This window comes from Rhinichthys klamathensis, unplaced genomic scaffold (assembly GCF_029890125.1).
Source record: "Rhinichthys klamathensis goyatoka isolate OS25496 unplaced genomic scaffold, OSU_Roscu_1.1 h1tg000105l_1, whole genome shotgun sequence".
NCBI lineage: Eukaryota > Metazoa > Chordata > Actinopteri > Cypriniformes > Leuciscidae > Rhinichthys > Rhinichthys klamathensis.
In genome coordinates this window covers 1,660,962-1,683,055 of record NW_026606644.1, presented here as the reverse complement: position 1 = coordinate 1,683,055, position 22,094 = coordinate 1,660,962, and the positions used below count along the sequence as shown (strand labels likewise).

Below are 22,094 nucleotides of genomic sequence, written 5' to 3'. Positions count from 1 at the left end.
GAAGTTGCACTTTGGATATTTAGGCTACATTAGGCTATATACAAATATTGCCTACCACAAAACCACTCTGTGTTTTATTTAAAATGTGTAGAGATTAGCAAACTGTATGCTAGGGCTGCGCGAGAGACTGATTGCGGCTGTAAAACTGAGAGTCGACGCTGCTAAAATCACCAATGACTGATTAAAAAATAGCCTAATAGACTTAACTGAATGACCTATAGTTCCGTGTTAGTTTATATAAACCATTAACTGCAGTTTTCCACAACCAAGATTAAAGCACGTTTGAAGTAAATACGTATTAACTCTTTTAAATCCACATATAAGGTTCGCACTTCGCAGACTGTTGACAGGTTGTATTACCACTGCTTTCATCGGACCAGGGCCGGATTTTCGGCGTCTGAAGGTTGTTGTCCTGGTAGGAGGCCTGCAACAGCCATTCACACCTTATCCTCAAATTGGCGCAGGTGTGAACTAGAGGAACTAGCGCGCCTTTCATGTGCAGTGGCAGAAACCCACGTCTGGGCGCAGTGAGGAGAGTCTGGTCACATGAAGGGAAGCTGTGCGTCAGATGTGCGCTGTATAATAATAAAAACTGTAACGGTCGTCAGACTTTGAACATATGGCGTAGAAGGGCCCCTCTCTACCAACGGCCCGTTTTCGCAGGACTCGGCTGTACACTGACAAGCAAAGTGGTCTTATTATCAGCTCAAGAAAATACAGGAAATAAGCATTTTATTCACAAAAGTAGGCTATGACATGTTTTAAAGCGACACGTTATATCCACCCGAGACCCAGAAAACGTTTGTTTATTTATTTATTTATTTGTTTATTTATTTATTATTATTTAGTAGACTATTTCTTAATGTCATGACGTTTAGAGTATAATATACAAATTGGGAAAAAAACATTAAAAAATATATTTTTTCATGTTACGCCATGTCCACTGTAGTGGACACACCATAGTTGTTTAAAAATAAAAAGACGCGAGATGACATGTATAGGCAAAATCAATGTTTTTATTTATTTATTCACCAACAATTTTTAGGTTTCATTATTTTTTTTAACCACACTTTGTATAAAGATGATACTCAACTTTGTTATGAAGGATATAAAGGAATGATTTGATACAATTTTACTTTATGCAATATGTGGAAAAAATGGCCATACATGGGTTGGGTACATTGTGTCTGATGAAGACCTGAGGGTCGAAACCCTGTGCTATTAACTTCTTAGTTGTCCTGCACCTGAGCCCAAGCAATCTGGGTGTTTGGGATGTGCACACCAGTTTTGTATTTTTATATTTTCATAAATGGTTAGTCCCATTCAATACAATGTATATCCATACACTGTATTTAATTAGCATATTAATGTGTTCTTGGGGCAACACGTAATGAAAAAAAAGTTGTTAGCAATATTTTGATTAGAAACCACATAACATTTTCCTGAGATGTTGATTTATGACAAACAATTTTGAAAATGAGTACAAAATAAGAGTGCTACATTTGATCACTAAATTAATGTCAGTCATTTTTTTAAAGACCAAGGATTTGTTGTTATCATGATAAAACCTCCAAACATTTGGCATCTCTGAAAAGCCATGTGACATATATAGTGTCAGAGAAATTCACCAAAATATAATTTCCACTACAGTGGACAAACGTCTATTCCTGGGTCCCAGGATGATATAAGTAAAATATATTTGAGGAATAAAAAAAAAAAAAAAAAATTCTGACCATTTATTTAATTCCATGCAAGATTTTGAATTTTATGTGGACTCTGGAACATTAAATAAAAAATATTTTTTTTCTAAAAATCTCCATGCTCCGGGAAAATGCATTTGAAATAACATCTGATTCATATAAATGTATTTTACATTAAATGAAATAAAGTATATTGAACAATTATTTTAATAGACATTTGAATGCTTATCTAAATGATTCACCAAAAAGTGGTCAGATTTAGCCTATACTGAATCCATACACTGTATTTTAAATCTTGATAACCTTGAACATAAAGACACAGCCAAGAGTCATTTCTTTCTAAAAAATAGACTTTATTCCAAATTATTAAACAACAAATAGGGCAGCATAAAGTAATACCACAAGTTGGAAAGTGACAGATTGCAAGGACATTTATTTACAACGTGGGCTAAATGTTGTGAAACAGTTTCCTCAATACTAAAAGCTTAATGCCAAGTTGACCTCCACATGGACTTTTGAATCTGATATTTAAACCCCATTCTGCCCATATGTTGTTTTTGAGCTGTAGTAATTGGGGATTTATGGTAATTGTGGTTGTACAGCAGGATAAGGTCGGGACAGTCAGAACGATCAGGGGTAGACCTCAGACTCAGTAGATTCAACCTATGCTTGAGCTTATAAAAGAGGAGAAATTTAACACTGAGGTTCTATATAGCAACAGACCATCAGACAGGCAAGCAGTCTGAACAAAACAATAGCACCTAAACTCTTAAGCCCAAATACTTCTCAAAGAAATTCACCTAATGCTACTAATGCAATGCACTTGAGCTCTTAATACATTCACTATCTGATCAAATAAGCTGCAAGTGCTAAAGGTACTGTGGTTTGTGGCAAATATGCGGAGCACCTTTCAACTTCCCTTGATTAATAAAAAAAACATTTCAGCTCATAAACTACAAGTCCTCGGTGCAGAATTGTGAATTTGAAAGAATTTCAGAAATCTATCCCACAACACAACTATCAAACACCAGAGAACTGTGTCACATGCTTGTACGTCTATTCAGAAGAAAATAAAACAAATATTTTCCTTTTTCAGAAAAATCGTGTTGTAAAGAAGAAAATAAGTTAGTTTGTATATATACAGGGAAAATCTGTCAGGGAAACACTGAAAAGGAAATATTATTCCTCAGTAACGGTCACTGAACAGCACAGAGTCTGGCTTTAAAGACAGTTTTTAGACTGTCTGGAAATAATCGGTTTATTTTGAAATGCCCTCGCATTCAATCGTTCACTCACTCACTCACTCACTCACTCACTCACTCACTCACTCACTCACTCACTCACTCACTCACTCACTCACTCACTCACTCACTCACTCACTCACTCACTCACTCATGTATTTACACATATGTACACACTCACACAAACTAGCAACCCGAACGAGTCTTCTTGAAGGTCTGTGGCTGCGGCAGAAGCGTTTTCTCGATGCTAAAATGTCCGCATTATGTGATCAGACGAGGTCAGGTGTAAAAAGAGGTTTGGTTTAGGTGACAGGACCCGGACAGCCATGTGCTTCTGAATGTGCCGGGTCTTCACTGCTATTGGCTAGAGGTGCTGTGACATCACTGGTTTCTGATTCCCCCATGTGCAGATCTGGTGGATCCTCCTCTGTCAGGGTTTCACTGACCTCTTCACAGCTGACACACGCCTGCAAAATACACACTTTTATTAGCCTACAACGAGTTTGCAACCCATTTTACTTCCTTAATGTGATGTAGTCTCTATTCTAGATTTTAAAAATGTAGTGCTTGATTTTATCCACCTGGAATTAACTAGTGAAATGTGGTAATAGTTATTATTTTTTGATGAAAGTAATGCCTTATACTTTGCGTGTATGGTACGTACATATTGCATACTTATTTGTTACTGATTACCCAAAAAAACAAAAAATAATATTACCCTACCGTTCAAAACTTTGGGGTCAATAAGAATACTTTTATTCATCAATAGTTATAATAAAGCTATTTATGTTACAAAATATGTCTGTTTCAAAATCTAATTTAATATCTATTTCAAAGAATCCTTAAAAAATCAGTTTCCACAAAAAAATTAAGCAGGACAACGATTTCAACGTTAATGATAAAAAAAAAAGATGTTTCTTGAGCAGCAAATCAGCATATAAGAGAGGGATCATGTAACACTGAAGACAGAAAAAACAGCTGTCATCACAGGAATAAATAACATTTTAAAATGTGTTAAAATAAAAAATCTTTATTATATATTGTAATACTATTTTACTGTATTGCTATATTTTTGATCAAATAAATGCAGCCTTGCTGACTTTCAAATTTAAAAAGAAAAAATCTTACCGACCCCAAACGTTTGAATGGTAGTGAAAATACTCCATGCATCAAAATAAGGACACAATTTACGCATTAAAAACTGACATCAGTACATATTAGATAAAATATCAATGTATCCAGACCTTGACGTCGATGGCTTTGGGCAGCCCGGCTCTTCTCATCCAGGGATGCACTTCCGCCAGCTCTCTCTTCTGCTCTTCTGTAAAGCGCGGCTGACATTTCTGCATCTGCCGCAGCTTCTCCCTGTCCTCTCTCAGAACCTTCTGGATGTCACTGCAAAAGGGAACGATTTGTTTGTGATTTAATGCCATGCCAGCTTCCACGGTTATTTTCATGGCAAAAACACAAAACAAGATTAAAACCTATCCACCTTTTTCCTAACGAGTCTACTGCACTTTAGATTATGGAAGGCAGTTCCGATTTGGGGAAGTTCCACTCAAAAAGACTGAACGAATAATTTCAAATCATAAAAAAACAAAAAAAAACTAAAAATTCTTATCCGTCAGTTTGATTGAATGAACAGTAAAATTTTGTTCATGTTCTATTTTCAGATATTAGGAGAGTAACGTAACGCTTGGTATTTAAATGTGACAAGAATATCTATGGCAAGAGCTCTTTTCAGTCGCTGCATTCTTTTCCACCCGATTATATTATTCTTCTGTAACACTTCAGCTTTTAGACATTGTTTAGTTTTTTGTTATAAGTCAGAAATGACAAGTAGGCAGCTTCTCGCAATGCAAAGTCAATGGAGACGGTTGGATAGTTTTCCCCCCGGTGGGTGTGGTTTTCAGATTATGACGCGTGTCCCTCCCTCTGTCTCTATACACTGAAAAGATATTTCCGAACTTCTTTTTACCCCTAAGCGAAGCATGAAAAAGAACATTTAAATACCAAGAGCTCTGTGAGTATATGCCTTAAAGCTCTAAAGATAAAGGGTAGGAAGGCAGAGGGGGGAGAGGTTACTGGTAAGCGGGCATAACTGGTAGTGATGGGGTGTGTGTGTGTCTATTTCTCCCTTTTCCACCCACTCACCGAGATGGTAACTGGTATGACATCATAACATCTTCGTCTGCGTTAGCCATGAGCAGCCACGGTGGGTCCTGCAGTACATACTTTAGTTTTTCCTTCCCGTCCAGCGCCAGCGCCACAGAGCGCAAAACAGAGCCTTGCCCCTTGGCCTTATGGGATTTCTGGGAGGAATCCACACTGCCGAAGTAGTTACTGCTGTTGTTGCTTCCTGAGAAAAAAAAAAACCAACAGAAAGGGATGGTGAGGGAAGCGGACCTTTCGAAAAGCACTATTTTATAAGCACTATTTTAATGGCAAGTCTGTATTTGTAGAAACCAAACATAATACAAAATAATTTAGAGGAAGTGGGAAACCTTTTTGGTACGTTTTGATTATCGTGGGCTTAGAATATGAAATTCTTCCTTTTTTAGGGTTCCTTTCGGGTTCTTGTTTATAAGGATGTCAAAAAACATATAACATTGCATTGATTTTCAATGTTTTTTTGTTTAAAAGAAGTCTCTTATACGAAGAAAACCCCCCAGTAAAAACAGTTATACTGTGAAATATTATTACAATTTAAATAATTTATTTATTTATTCTATTTTAATATATTTTAACAGTTTATTCCTGTGACAGCAAAGCTGAAATTTTCAGCATCATTACAGTCTTCAGTGTGATCTTTCTAATAAGTTGATTTGGTACTTTTTATTTCTTATTATTATCACTGTTGAAAACAGTTGTGCTGCTTCATATTTTGCAGAAACTGTGACAGTCTGTTTAGGATTCTTTGATGAATAGAAAGTTCAAAAGAACAGCAATTACTTGTAATATAACCTCTTAAATGTTTTGGTATATATTATAAATGTCTTTACTGTCACTTTTGATCAATTGAATTAATCCTTGCTGAATAAAAGATTCTACTGACCCCAAACTTTTGAACGGTAGTGAATATCAATGTAATGTTTTAAGAAGTTTGTTCAGTAGCATACTAGTTTTTGCTGCAGCATCAAAAATCATTACATTTCTCTGATATGGCATAGTGACAACTGTGCACTACAATCTGCACACTAAAGGACACTTCAGATCAGCAATTAACAGGTCACAAGTGTCAAATCAGATCATAAACTCCCATTCTCACCAGTTCTACTGGCAGATCCGCCACTGGCAGACGTTCCACAGCCGTTAGAGCCAGAGCGCATGGAGCCTGAGGTGGCAGAGCTGGTGCCGGACCGCGAGTCCTCTGGGAGAATGTCCAGCAGGTCACTAGATGATGAGAACTCGTCGCTATGTTGACCGTCGTAAGGTGACCCTTCATCCTTGAAAAACAACAAAAACAGAGTATAACATTAACATTCATTTTACAGATTTATACGGATGAATCGCTTTATGTAAAGCATCTAAAGTTTGCTAAATGCATTAAATGCACATCTGAATGCAACATAGCAACTCTTCACTATTCACACATTCAGAATTATAACTGCATAGTTGTTAAATTGCCAATTTCTATCCCCAGTATACCAGTTGTATACAGAAATTATTATACTTGAGTATCGAAATGTCCAAGAATGACCTCTGGGCTCAATGTGAAGAAAACACTTTTCTTCTTGCAGCATTACAGGAAAGTGGAGATAGTATATTTTAATTTATTATTAAATAATATATATATATATATTTTTTTTTTAACACAGAAGCACTTGGGTGTGACATCATATACTGTTGGGAGATCCTAAATAGGCTAATGTGAAGGATACAAACTTTTAAGCTGCATGCTTTATTGCAGTATGATGGCATAAATTTTTTTAATTTGATAATAATTTTACAATTATAATAATGATAATAACTTATAATAATTACGCAATAATTTAGCATGCTTTAAGCCTAATGTAACTGCAACATGATGCAAGAATGCAAAGCTTAATTTTGGATTGTCTTGCTTAAAAAAAAACGTGTAAACACTGCCACCTGTTGGCCAATTCAAAGTTTTGCTTTTCCATACAAGTTGTTTGGATGGAAGACATAATGAAAGAATGAGAAGTGAGAGTAAGAAAATAATTTGAAAAGAGCACCATGGTATTCTCATGTAACCATGTACAAAAATGCACTGTAATATGATGGCACTTGTAAGTCAAAGAAAGTGAGAAAGAGTCCCAACCTGTGGAACATCCTTAGTTTTGGTTTGCCCGGTTACGCTCCCTGCTCTCTCCACACCACTGCTGTAGTTCCCCTGCAGTACAACAGATGGCGCCGTGCTCTCCTGCCTCTCAGCACAGCGTTGTTGGGTCTCCTCTAACTGCAGCAGGTTGAGCTGTAAAGGTGAGCTGCAGCGCGACTGGAACAAGGGCGGTGATGGCGGGCCACTTCCTCCTACAGACTGGGGAGTGGGGCTTCGCAACAGCTCCTCCCTCAGCTCAGGCTCGGATGGTTTTGGGGGTGCCTTGGGGCTAGCGAACTGGAATGGCTGCGGCTGAAATGGAGCCTGTGAGGTAAAGGGGTTCTGGGAGGTGAACTGGGTCTGTATGGTAAAGTTCGACTGCGGAGGGAATGGTGCCTGTGTGGTGAAACTAGGCTGAGGTTGAAAGGAAGGCTGAGCAGGGAAACTTCCCTCCTTGGGGTAGAATGGCTGCTGTGGAGGGCTGCCCATCTGTGGGAACATGTAATTGGGCAGTACAAGCGCCACCATGGGCGTGACCAGAGAAGCAGAGTATGGCGTCTGGATGGGCTGCATCGGGATGCGTGGATCCTGGCTGCACTGACCCTCCCTGAAGCCTGGCATCTGAGCCTCCACCCTGGGCTGCATGCCGCCGGCTCCCGGGTACATCTGCAGTGGGTACGCGGGCATCACAGCGGGATAGGCGATGGGGAAGGTGGACTGGGATGTGTCCGAGGGAGACCAGGAGGTCTGGTTGAGGCCCTGTAACTGAGGTCTGGGTGTCAGCCTATGGCCTGAAGGAGTGCTGTCGGAGGACTCATTAGGCTTGATCCGCTTGGACTTGGTCTTCTTGTTGCGACCCCGGCGGGTTCCGGTGGTCTCCGGTGCACCACGACCACCGTGCTTACATGAGCGAGCAGCAGGAACAGCTGGAGAGAAAGATGAGAAGCTGTTATTGACTTAAAATACATTTTGACTTAATTTGTTTTGCTTGACAGTCAAGTTAATAAAAGTAGCTATGTAAAAAGTGTAGTAAGGAAGTACTACATGTAGTAAGGAACAAAACTCTAGGTATACAGTATTTGGGGAAATATCTAAATGCAATTTTGTATGATAAATATTGTGATTACATTTTTTTTTAAATGAAAAAACTGTTTCGGGTTTTGCTGAGCTTGTTTGTAGGGCTGCACAATTTGGGTAAAATGTAGTGATTATAAGTCAATATAACTATGAAATAATAATGTACTTTACTATACCAATAGCAATAATTAATCAAAAAGAAGTGTAACCATCATAATAATAATATTAATAATAATAATTACTATTATTTTATTATTATTACTAAATAAATATATTAAACAAAATAAGGAATATTACAATTGCACTATACAATAAAAAAACCCAACAAAGAATTAAAGAAAAAGTATTAAAGTATTGAAGAAAAATTATTTACAGTACAACTGTAAAATTACAATATTGATATTCATAGCAGTCTTCATTTCTTCAATTTTAAATGTTAAACCATCAAGCATTTATTTTGGCGGAAAAACACAGAAACGTCTCGTTTGTTGACAACAGCTGGATCATAAGCGCTTCTCATTACAAGTGTGGGAAGATCGACATCACGTTTCATACTCAAATGCACATAAGCCACTCAAACTTAGAGCAGAACAGCTGCTTTGAGACGCTAAAAAACACAGAATCACAAGATGCGCGCATGTAAAAGAACACAGTGCTGTGCTTCACTCTGAAACACACAGTGCATTCATTTAATAAATCACAGTCTTTGCGATTTTATAATCACACTACATTTGGTTTTATTTCGTGCAGCCCTACAAAATTCTCTATTCTGATGTTATACACTATTTTATTTACACAAGCAGCAAATGGAACATTTCTGTGAACACAAGAACCTTCCACCTCAGGTTTAGGCTTAAATCCTTCCTTACCCTCAGATGTAACTTGTCCTTTCTGTCTCTCCAGATAGAGGGAGCAGTCGGCTTTAAAAGCATGCACACCTCGCAGCTCTCTGAAGCGGCTGAGGAACGTCTGCTCTTCCTTCTGGGTGTGTGCCGCCAGAACCTGCTTGGTCAGGCCCAGTTTCCTGTAAGCCTCTCGCTCTGGATTATGGGGCGAGAGTGCGGCTGGAGGGACAGCGAGAACCTGACCTTCAGTGCCTTCAGCGCTGGGGACGTCTTCAATGATCTCTACAAAGAACAAAAAAAGACGTTTAACTCGACAATGAGTGCAGTGTTCTCTTACAGGTGACACGACCAGCACTTGTTTACGAGCTGCCACCAAAGATTTCTCAAGTGCATCTCATGCATGATGGGATGGGAACATGGGGAAAATGCAAGTAGGATGCTCCAATTTGTGGAGTCCTGCATGGCTGATTTGCACCTTTATTTTACTCATCAATTCAATCAAAAGTCTTTCCAATCAATGTTTTTGTCCCCATGGTAAGATTTTACTAACTTTGCAAGTGAAGTTTGGAAGAGAATTCTTGCTTTGCAGAGATGTGTCTTGTTGAGGATACGACTAAAACAAAAAAGGTGTTTTACCAAGGAATAGAGAAAACACATACAGCTCTAATACAGATAAACGTATCCAAAACCTAGTGAGCTGCATAGGTAGCATGTAGGCAATTTCCTATGTAGACAGCAGACTCACTAGGTTTTGGAATAGAAACATTATTTATAAGAATAGACAGACAGGGAAGACAGACAGAGACAGACAAACAGGCCAGACAGACAGACAGACAGACAGACAGGAATAAATCAATTTACCTTTCTTGTCTCCCACGTGTACAATTGTGCTGCTGTAGCTGCACTGGCTGGTAATGGACACAACGCTTTCAGGTTTTCTGGGCAGCGGGAGAGGGGTCAGAGATGGAGTCACTACACCAGAGCCTGGAGGCTTCTTAGAGACCTCTAATGACGAAAGGCCTGGTTTGTTCTTTAGATGGCCTGTCGCTGATTACAGAGAAAATGCAGAATAAACAGAAGATTAGTGGTCACTCAACAACCCTCACACAGAACTGTTATGTATACAGGATTAACACCAAAGATGGCCCGATAATGCATTTTATATTCGTTATACAGTTTTTAAGCATTTGGTTTTGTGTGATGGTCAAAATTGTGTTTATGAATTAATAACTGTCATGGCATAACATAGGAGTATTAAATTCAGACATTATTGCAAAATTAAAAAGCAAATACATTTTTTAAGGACTATCTCCAAATAAAGAATAAATTAAATTTACATTTTAAAAAATTAATTATTGGGTTAATTATTTCTTTAAAATCTCAGAGCTTGTCTGTTTCAAACGTGGTATATGTTATTGTTAAAAATAATCTCTAGAGACAATATTTGTTTGTTTTTTTACTTTGGGAACCTGCTCAGTTAAAAAAAAAAAATCACTATCGTCTTCTTCGCGCAAACTGGACCTTTCCATTACCTTCAGACACTTGCATGGAGCTCTCGACTCCTCTCTGCTTGTCCTCGTCTGAGTTTGAGGAGGTTGTGTTTGAGGAGGATAGGCACTTTCTCTTCACTGTTATAGGCACGTTACAGCTCTCCAAATATCTGAAGACATAATCGATGGAAACAAGGTTTACAAATGACTAACCAGGATGAATGTAAAATAAAACCATGTCTGATCTGCTCTGTTTTGTCTTTAAAACACTGTTTTGTATCATTAAGTCCCCAAAATAATGTTTATTATGGTTTACGTGTACAACACCATCCTATTACTTTTGCTCCAATCTCTTCGAAATCCCTCATTGAAAATAAAGGTCTTCGATTACCCTACAGGAGGCTGGATGGACAAATCGCCAATGAAAATATCAGGTGTAATTTGTATATTTGACTTCTTTATGAGGGAATTGTTTTAACTATGTAAAACACAACATAGCCAAATGCATTAAAACAGAGCATGATGTGATTTTGTGTTTCTTTCCATCATTTGTAGGCTAAATGAGATTCCACATCCTGCAAAACTTAATGTTCTCTGCCATCTCATGAAAACAAGTTCTCATTATCCTTCATAGCATGCTCATTCAGTTGCTCATACTCTCTTTGCACCACAGGATAAATACGTCGATTGAATTTGTCGAGACCATGCCTCATCAGTTCTCACAGTGCCGTGACTTTACGCCTTTGTACCTGATTACGCTGTCCAGGCAGCTAATCTGCTGATAGGAGTAGATGGTCTGGTCTTTGAAGGCCAGCTCCTCTTGCACAGTGGCACGCTGCTTCTCAGGAGACTCTTTCCCGGTGGCGAGACACGCGGAGTCTTTGGGTCGAACCACTGGACTTTTCTGTTGAACCTCTGCAGGAAATAATGTAGGGTTTTCAGAAAGGGTTCCACAATTAGTCTAATTAAAATCAGAATTGCTTTATGGCCCAGTGTGATTATTAACGATTGCAATTTAATTAAAAAAATGTATATTATAAAGAATCTCTTATGCTCACCAATGCTGCATTTATTTGATCAAAATACAGTTAAAATAATATTATTGTGGATTATAATTACAATTTAAAATAACTTTTTTCTAATGTAATATAATCCTGTTGTTGCAAAGCTGACACAATTTTCAGCATCATTACTCCAGTCTTCAGTGTCACATGATCCTTCAGAAATCATTTCTGAATAAAAGTATTAATTTCTTTAAAAAACTATCTTACAGACCTCAGAATTTTGAATGGTACAGTATTTTGAACGATATAATTAAACAATATATAAAATGAATTAAAATATATTACATTATATCATATCATATTATATTATATTCAAGTTAAAATCATTAAGACTGAAATGAATATCAATATTGTAATTTTACAATTGTACTGTAAATAATTTTTCTTCGATACTTTAATACTTTTTCTTTAATTCTTTAATTGTTTTTTTATTTTATAGTGAAATATTGCAATTGTAATATTTCTCAATTTGTTTAATATATTTATTTAGTAATAATAATAAAATAAAATAATAGTAATTATTATTATTATTATGGTTACACTTTTTTTTTAGGTGTCCTGCACACTTTACAGTAATTATGCATTTAAGTACTTGGTAATATTAACAATTTATAGGGTTAGGGTTACGATTAGGGATTGATTAGTTGCATGTCATTTTTATCATAATTTATTGTTATTCGTATAGTAAAGTACATTATTATTTCATAGTTCACTCACTGAAAATTTGATTCTTTTTAGAGGAAAAAGTGTGAAGGGTTTTAAAATACATGACCATGTTTCAATGTGATCTGACACATTTTTGTTCACAGTTCAAATCACAATTACAATACTTGTTGATATAATCTAACTATAATTTTTTGATACCATATCGTGAAAGCCATAGTCTTCAGACACATTTTTGTTGCACACAAAAAGATACACAGACTTTGATGACAGACGTGGGTGCACAGATGGTGGTGGATATTGGTACATACTTGTAGGGCTCTTCTTCAACTGCTGCTCTTGGTTTTTCTGCATGTGAACTCCTTTGCAGATCTCCTGAAAGCTCCTCTGAGAAAACACATGCATACAAACATAAATCAATCTACCAGAGCCCCTTTTGGTTCTCATTGCATGAAAAAAACAGAGGTATGGCTAAATACATTTGACTTGTAAAAATGGCTCCCATTTTTGGGAACCACTTATCTAGAATTCATCATGTGACTCACCGGTTTGGCTCTCCTGCCATCCTCTTCCTCTTGCCGCTGGCGTGTTCCGTTACCGTTACTGTCACTAGATGACGCCACACTCATCAGGTGATCGTTACTGCCCAGACTCCCAAAGCCACTAGAGCTGTTGTTGTGAACCGGCTACAACACACAAAAAACAGATTTAACCGGTGACTTTCATTTCTCTCATTCTAAAGGCTGGAATACACAACACAAGGAGATTTTAAAACACTAGGCATCATAAACTTGTCGACTTTGTAGACAGTTACAAAGAAAAACTGGGCATCATACACTAAATGACTGACGATCTACAAGACTTTCAAGTCATTCCGAACACAACAAACTCACGCAGAAACATGCATATCTTATAAAACTCTTTGTTTCCCAGTCTGTTAAACTGTCTATTCCACTGCCTTTTATGTGGAAGGATGTCAAAACCCTCTTATTTCAACTGAATCCTTTAATCTGCCTCTTTCAACTGTGAATGAGTTTCCGCACCTGCACCAGGAGTCGGTGAATTTGCTCAGTGATTTCCTGGATGTCTGAGTCTATGGATTTGCCCTCAGCTGTGGTCGGAGCTGCAAACACATCTTCATTCACTGGACCCCTGGTAGTATGGAAGAAAATCACAGTTACACTACTGTTCAAAAGCTTGGGGTCGGTAAAAAAAGTATCTTATGCTCACCAAGGCTGCATTTATTTGATCAAAAATATAGTAAAAACAGTAATATTGTGAAATATTATTAACTTAAATATATTTTTCACTATAATTTATTCCTGTGATTTTAAAGCTGTATTTTCAGCATCATTACTCCAGTCTTCAGTGTCACATGATCCTTTAGAAATCATTCTAATATGCTGATTTGCTGCTCAAGAAACATTTCTTATTATCAATGTTAAAAACAGTTGTGATGCTTTTTTCAGCATACTCTGATGAATAGAAAAACAAACAGCATTTATTTGAAACTGAAATCTTTTGTAACATTATAAATGTCTTTACTGTTACCTTTAACCAATTTAATGCATCCTTGCTGGATTAAAGTATAATTTCTTTTCCCCCAAAAAAATCTAACAAACCACACTTTTGAACAATAGTATACATATATCTTCAATTACAACTGGATTTGCACATTTTCTAAGGAAAGTGATACAATATTACCTTGAATTTCAGCATTACATTTTTTAACAAACATTAAGCTTATCTTGGTACACATTCCCCTATTCACCCTGTGCACTCACATGCGAACTTTGTGTCTGCCGATGATGAAGGACATTTTGCGGCTCCAGGGATTGACAAAGCTAGACCAGCTGGTGTCTATGGTGATGTACTCTCCATTACGAGCACAGAAGCGGATTGCGTGATCAAACGGCTGGCCTGCAGACTGCAGGACTGATGAGACAAAGAAAAAAATATTTATTTAAAGGTACACTATGTAACTTTTTTATTCAAAATGTACAACATTTATATAATGAGCAAGTGCATCATGAATCCATCTTCCAAACCGTGTTTTGTCTTATCCTGAATAACTACGGAACACCTATAATAAGTGTTAATATTCGGACTATTTTAGACCGGGTGGAATGAAAACCACAGCAGAGTAGCCCAGTACCTGCATGACTCGTCATATACATAAACAGAGAGAAGTAGCTCCGGCTACAACGTTCTCCCACAAGACGCATGCAGTTTTGTTTATTAACCGCAAGTACACCAACAGTTACATAGTGTACCTTTAAAACCCACTTTACCACAAAACAAATGGATCCATAATATGTTCCAACAAATTGGATTAAGATGCGATAGGAGAAAGTTCCATATCACTTTAAATGGACTAAATGGGGACATTTTGGTGGTTTCATGACTTAAAAAGCTGTCTCTGCCTTTTCTTGTTGTAAAAAAATGTATCACGTTTTTCAGTCAAAAATAGCACTCACTCTTCCTGTGGATGCCGAGCATGGCTGGTCGATCACTGGGATGCAGGTGCAGAAGGACCGGTGTGCCAATCAAATCCTGTGGAAGATATCCTAGTAATGGAACAGCCCTACAGGAAAAAACACATGACACAATCAATTCTGATTAGTCTGCACAACAACAGTTTTTGCCTTTTATTCATGATTATGAGAAACGGAAAAAAGCAGGTGCGCAGGTACATCTGTTGCATGAAACACCCCGTGCTTAAAATTTCCAGCTAATCTTCATCTAGTTCGTCAACAGTGAAGCAATAACACCCGTACCTCTCATCCACATCCTGAAACACACAGCTGGGTGTGTGTGTTGTGGTGAAGATTCGTTTGTCTGTGGGGATCCTGGGAGCTGAGGAATGAACAAAGTTTTTGAAAAAATTTTAACATGAAAAAGTACATTTACGTATATACACATGATAAGGAAGATACTTTAAAACTGTGACTTGCCAATTTAAAAGCTAATCAGAATGTTAAGTAGTTAAACTATAGTCGACCTTTTCGGAAAGCAGTTAAATATACACCAAGTTAACAAAACTGTCTACAGCTGACTACTGTCTACTCTATGGTATATGATGAGATCAAGCCCGGACGGCTGACTGTCATTAATCATAAGCAGCAATATTCTTCATTTGCTGAAGTAGAAATGCAGAAAAAAAAACCAAGATAAAACCCAAGATTCAAAACTTTTGGGTCTAATATTTTTCTTGTTTTGTTTTTGAAAGAAATTAATACTTTTATTCAACAAGAATGCAACTGATCAAAAGTGGCAGTAAAGTTATTCAGAATGTTACAAAAGATTTACATTTGAAATAAGTGCTTTTTTTTTTTTACTATTATATTTTACTAGAATCCTGAAAAATAGCAATCATGGTTTCCACAAAAAATATATTAAGCAGCACAACTGTTTTTCATCATTGATAATAATAATAAGAAATGTTTCTTGAGCGGCAAATCAGCATATTAGAATTCAGCTTTGCCATCACAGGTATAAATTGCATTTTAAAACATATTAAAATGAACAAAACAGATATTCTAAACTGCTACAATATTTACTGTGTTGACTGTAGTTTTGTTCAAATAAACACAGCCTTGGTGAGCATAAAAAACCTCTTTCAAAAATATTACTGTCCCTAAACTTTTGAATGATAGTGTATAAAATCTTTAATCTTCATTTTTACAATAAATACAAATGAATCAATTTGCTAAAATGTTTGTTAGATTGTAAGCCTGCATGTGCAGTATAATATATTAATAAAAATGCATCACTACTTGAAAAAAATATTTTCTACAAGAAGAATGTGTAAAAGAGCTGACCTTCGTAGCCAGAGTGCACTCTCTCGGCCAGCAGGAGGCAGCAGAACTGATCCTCAGAGTGCTCTGTATCTTGGACCTTCATCAGGTAAGGAGTCATTCTGAAGGGATAGTACTGAAGATCTCCTTCACACTCTTTACCACCACTGGAGAAGAGAACAAGAGAGTTACACACACATTCAACAAAAACCTGCTAATAAACATTGAATTACTCAAAAACGTTTTCTTTACTTATCCATCAACAAAAAAGCAACTCCCCTTTTGTAAAGCAACTCCTATGTTGGCACATTTTATGTGTCTACAAAACTAATTCCAAGCATTTAAGTATAAACCTTTAAGTCAAATGTTCACACTTGTAGTTCGGTTCTCTTGGTTCTTTAAGACTTAGCGTTTACACTGTCATTTTTAACACCGAAACCTAAAGATACAAAACAAAAATGGACTTTTATGACAAATATTTTGACATGTTTTACTATAATTTTTTTTTATTTGCAAATTGTTTAGGATCTGGCCTGCACACAAAAATTGCAGGTTTCTCAGGTAGGGGTGAAGAAAGAATTGTAAAGTTACAGAAATCCTGGTAATAAGGTCCTAGTCGTTATAATAATATATATATATATATATAATATAATAAGTAATAATAACAAAGAATGTGCAATACTTTTGATACGGTTTTTATTAATCTTTGTTAGCGTTAGTTAATAATAATACAGCTGTTCATTGTTAATTCATGTTAGCTCAGGTACATTAAATAATATAAACACATACAACCTCTTTTGATTTTAATAATCTATTAGTAAATGCTAAATTAAATCCTGTTCTACCACCCAAGTGCTCAATCCAAGGTTTCATTAGTAACTGACTGCACTACTTTGCTTAAAAGTTGTGTTCACTGAATGCATGTTTTCCATGGTAATGTCAAACGCATTAGTAATCAAATCTTCCTATTTACAGGGACAAAAGTTAACCAGAATTAATAATTAATAAGGAACATCTATGAATAAAATCATGCCGAGCAGATGGTGTACAGGATGCAGTCAGTATAAATTTAGTTCTAACCCTCCGACACACACACACACACACACACACACACACACAAACTCACCTAATACGACAGAAGAAGGATTTCTCCTGCATGCAGTCTGCCGGTGACGACTCTTTAAGGGGAAAAACAAGGGGAAAACAAGAGTGAGATGAGTTCAGGTTTAATTCAACAGCGTGTTTCCTTTCAGAGGTGACCAGATTAAGAATACCGGTTGTCGCATAATGGATTAAAGAACAACAAAGAAGCCTCATTAATTAACACTGGTTTTGTTAATGAATAAGAAACAGAATGTCTTTTGAGTCTGTTTTGCCTATTGTTAATTCAATTTGAATGTTTATTAAATTAATTCTTAGAATTTCCTTGGCACATCAGAGGACTGTACTGTATTCGCAGTGTGGAAAATGGGACAGATTAAAGGGATACTTCAAAAATGAAAATTCTGTCATCATTTACTGTTACAGCATTGTTACATCCAAACCTGAATGAGATTCTTTCTTCTGTTGAACACAAAAGAAGATATTTTGTCCAATGTTGGTAATCAGATGGTAGCCATTGACCAAATTTTCCCCTACAATGGAAGTAAATGGCTGCCGTCAACTAAATATCTTCTTTTGTGTTCAATGGAAGAAAGAAACTCATACAGGTTTGGAACAACATACGGATGAGTAAATAATGACAGAATTTTCATATTTGTGAGAACTATCCATTTAAGGCCTTCGGTGTGGACCAAGTCTATTTGACGCCTGAGTTCAGATCGATTGGTGGTGTTTTTAAAGATGCCTAACTTATCTGTAGATATTGCTTCTGATTGTGTGCATTTGTGTCATACCTGCACCAGTGCACATGCTCCAGGACGGCAGTCTGTACGGTGTGGTGAAGCTATAAAACACGCTAACGTCCTGCGGTGTGATAAACTCCACAAACTTAGCGTTCTTGAACACATTCCGTTTGCAGTTCAAGATGGAGGCGGCCTGGTCTGAAATGTAGACGATCTTCCCAGTGATGAGGGACACTGCCACTGCAAAGATATCCTGCGCAACAAAGATTCCATGAGAATTTTTTTTTTTTTTTACTAAAGAGAACAAATGAAATTTCCAATCATGCCAAGTGTTTTTGAAAAATAACTCAATATAAATATCGTAACTGATCACAGCAAGTTAACTGGAACACAATAAATAAATGAATGGACCTAAATAACAAAAAAGAAAAATGAATAAAATGGAAATAAATAAAGGAATAAAATGGATAAATACATGCACGCACAAAAAAAAAAAAAAAAAAAACGTACTGTGTTTTTGAGGGTGTATTCAGAGGTGATGCTTTCTATCTCCTCAATGGTATATGATGAGACGTCAAGCCCTGACGGCTGACTGTCATTAATCATAAGCAGCTGATAGTATTCTTCATTTGCTAAAATAGAAATGTAGAAAAAAAAAAAAACAAGATAAATCCATTGTGCAAATCCAACTCACCTATCTGGTGTAATGTAGTACAGATTAAGTATGTGATATACGCCTAATAGTTAATAAAAATACTGCGGTGCATGTAAATTTGACTCAAACAATTACTGGGCAGACATATTATTTAATGCATCAGCATATTAATCACATAACTTGATATTCATCCAGTAGTTCTACCCGATTTGCTGAAATACTGCATGCACTGCTTCTATGTTGCAATGCATTTGTTTGGTCTTAAAGTTGTTGTGTTATGTGCCTGGCTACATTTTCATTGTAGTCAAGCGAAATAAAACTCCAGAAAGAAGGACTATGCCCCTGTGGCCAGGCAAGTGCTTCTGCATTATGGGTGACTTGTGTAAGGATAATTTAAAGGCATTGCTCACCCTCCACCTGCCTGACGCACCGCAAGGCATATTTCAGAGTGTTGAGCGTTGTCGACTTGCTGCCCTTGTTCCGCTTCTCTTGCGGCAAATGAAGCTTCAGCTCCTTTAAAGTTTTGATCAACTCTTTCTGCGTCTTCGCCTTAGCAGACTCTTCACTGCTGCAGGTGCCCAAAACACACACACACAAACATGTCAGCAATAAAAGACATTTTAAAAAGCAATAAAATCAAATGCTTACAAAATGCGTACAAATGATTAATAAAGTACATAACTCCTCATTCCACGACCAATCCACTGTCTACACATGATTCTGCTCTACTGTTAAATACAACTGGGATTGATAATATGCAATGTACAGTATACATCAAGTATAAATAAAAATGTGTTTTTTGTAAACATATTGAAAATAAATAAATACATATTTAAAGTTAATATAAAAATGCATTGCTAAAAAATATTTTAAAGTGTTACGTGAAAATGATAGCAGAAAAAGTAAAAAAAAAAAAATATATATATATACATAATAGATAAATAAAGTCATATATTCAAAATAAAATAAATTTAAATAAAATAAATTCAAATTAAATGAAATAATATATATATATTAAAAATATATATAATATAAAATATAATATAATTTAATAAAATATAATAAAAAAATATAATAATATAATACATATAGTATAACAAAATAATAAATATAATATAATAAAATAAAATCTAAGAAATAAACATTGAATAAATAAAAATGTAGGGCTGTCAAACGACTAATCACGATTAATCGCATCCAAAATAAAAGTTTGTGTTTACATAATATATGTGTGTGTACTTTGTATAATTATTTTGTATATAAATGCACACACGTATATATTTAAGAAAAATATGTTATTTATATATAAAATGTTTATATTTATATAAAATATACATTATATATAGGCTACATTCAGTCTATATACAGTATATACATGCAAATATTTCTTAAATACACATGCATGTGTGGGTATTTATGTATTAAAAAAATTATTATACACAGTACTACACACACATATATTCTGTAAACACAAACTTTTATTTTGGATGCGATTAATCGCGATTAATCGTTTGACAGCCCTAATATATATATATAAAATATTAAATAATAAAACAAAATTGTTTTTTTATTTATTTAAAATGAATAAGAAAAAAAATACAATAATCAGATCTACTGCAGTTACTGGTAGGAGGGCAGTCTGGTGTGTTCGTGTCTAACCTGCAGCCGCTGGTAGATGGGTTGTCTTGCTCTGAGCTGGCACTCAGAAGGCTGAAGGCGTTTGAGCTGCTGGGTGGTGAGGGACTGTGAGAGTTAGAGCTGTAAAAAGAGTGCACACACAAGAAGCCATCATAAAACAAGTCATAAACCACAGACAAACAGTTTATGACTAGTAATAAGCCAGATGTTATTTTAACAGGCATGTCTACCTTTGATTGCTTTACTATTCTGATTAAGTGAGGTATAAAGTGAATTACTCATCTCTCAAACCAATGAGGAATCGCACACAGAATATCTTTGAATTAATTGCAAACTGTTCAACATCTTATCCAGCACTTGGAAACCCTGCACGTCATTGCAACAAACATGACGGCATTATTGAGAAATGATTCATTCAGTATACCAGCTGAAGCAAGTCCGAACCGGCTGTTGCAAGAGAATAAAGTGACAAGAAAAATCATGCAGTAGCTTCAGGTCAAAACCTCATTCACACACACAACATTTTCAATCACTGTGGACAATTGAACAAGAAATGGGTGCTCCTCTTCCACATGGAGGTCACTTGGATGTTGCCTTCCATCAATCTTCATCTGTCTTCTCTTTGCCTCAAAAACACTATGCCTTGTGCCATTCCCAGCCATGCACCATTAGCACGGCTAATAATGGCTTGTACTGCAGGCTTCTAGTAACTGAGACAGACTGAGATGGATTAGACCGCTTAACTTAGCGCACTGATACTATTGCAAGTCCATAGTACAGTTGCATAAATACACCAGGAGTAATTACAAATAGCCCACTAAGTAGCTTAGAATAGAAACGGGCTTCACATGTTGCAGCTATTAGTTGTTGTAGGTGAGCTAATTATATAAAGCATTTTAAAGCATATTAATCTGTGTAAATCTAGCAGGGCAATTTGTTTCGATGCTATTGATACAGTCAGTAATTTCAGGAGACTAATGAGATCGGAGAATTTGGAAGATTATTTATACAACTGCACATGCCGGGAAGTTTCTTCCTTTACAAGGAATAGATTTAAAAAAAAAAAATCATACTCTAATGTCTCCAAAAAAATTCAAGTCTTTACCTTGAGGAGGATAATATTGTGTAGAATTAGCCAAATGGTTAAGCCCAATGCAAACTAGCATGTCTTTGAAATGATGATAGTTTTGGGAAAAAAAGCCTACAGATCATTAATTCCTTAAATAATAATTTATTCAATTTCCAGTTGCCAGTAAGACTGTTGTGCTTTCCGTTCCATTATAGGCATTGATTGCACCATGTTTAAATCCATCCATCTCCAAAAATCAGTGCAGAAATGTGAAGAAAGTCTGTAGATCCGGTCTGGGCCTGGCAACTGAAGAATTCAAATACATACAGAACAAAGAATTCATCTCTTCCAGTGATCTCAGAAATAGTAGGTGAGAAGAACTGAGGCTAGAAATGACGTCATATAGTTCCTTAGACACGCAAGGACGCACCGACGGGGATGAATGGTTATTCAAATGTTATGGTTTACTGTCTATTGCCAAACCAAAACAATTCCACAATTAAATAGCTTTAATCTTTAAACAAATCACACAAGTGTCTGCATGCAACCTCTTGGCATAGAGCTTCCACATGACTATGCCAGTTAACAGTGTCACACAAACAAACTGTCTCCATGGTATTTAGAAATTGTGCAATCCAAATTATGCTTTCCATTAAATATTTTTATTGTCTAATGCAAATGTTCAGAAAATATTTTTCTGATTGTTCCATCTTAAAAACAAATCTAAAT

At 36.2% G+C, this 22,094-nt stretch overlaps 1 protein-coding gene across 3 annotated transcripts in view; it reads right to left on the bottom strand.

The window, feature by feature from the left end:
- Positions 1–3,004: 3,004 nt before the first annotated feature.
- per2 (period circadian clock 2) overlaps positions 3,005–22,094 on the bottom strand; it is a 30,377-nt gene continuing 11,287 nt past the window's right edge. For 2 of the 3 annotated variants that reach the window (XM_056253479.1, XM_056253480.1), the window contains exons 3-24: positions 20,324–20,416; positions 19,069–19,232; positions 18,514–18,635; positions 18,055–18,256; positions 17,286–17,337; positions 16,184–16,326; positions 15,140–15,218; positions 14,840–14,946; positions 14,147–14,297; positions 13,406–13,514; positions 12,908–13,048; positions 12,674–12,749; positions 11,385–11,550; positions 10,678–10,805; positions 10,007–10,192; positions 9,696–9,758; positions 9,170–9,427; positions 7,224–8,149; positions 6,210–6,387; positions 5,096–5,300; positions 4,186–4,336; positions 3,005–3,408 (exon numbers count right to left, since the gene is read on the bottom strand). In XM_056253479.1, coding sequence (XP_056109454.1) covers positions 3,244–3,408; positions 4,186–4,336; positions 5,096–5,300; positions 6,210–6,387; positions 7,224–8,149; positions 9,170–9,427; positions 9,696–9,758; positions 10,007–10,192; positions 10,678–10,805; positions 11,385–11,550; positions 12,674–12,749; positions 12,908–13,048; positions 13,406–13,514; positions 14,147–14,297; positions 14,840–14,946; positions 15,140–15,218; positions 16,184–16,326; positions 17,286–17,337; positions 18,055–18,256; positions 18,514–18,635; positions 19,069–19,232; positions 20,324–20,416 — 3,865 coding nt within the window. In that variant the 3' untranslated portion in view covers positions 3,005–3,243. The remainder of the gene's footprint in view (positions 3,409–4,185; positions 4,337–5,095; positions 5,301–6,209; positions 6,388–7,223; positions 8,150–9,169; positions 9,428–9,695; positions 9,759–10,006; positions 10,193–10,677; positions 10,806–11,384; positions 11,551–12,673; positions 12,750–12,907; positions 13,049–13,405; positions 13,515–14,146; positions 14,298–14,839; positions 14,947–15,139; positions 15,219–16,183; positions 16,327–17,285; positions 17,338–18,054; positions 18,257–18,513; positions 18,636–19,068; positions 19,233–20,323; positions 20,417–22,094) is intronic. The other variant, XM_056253481.1, reaches the window with a different exon arrangement.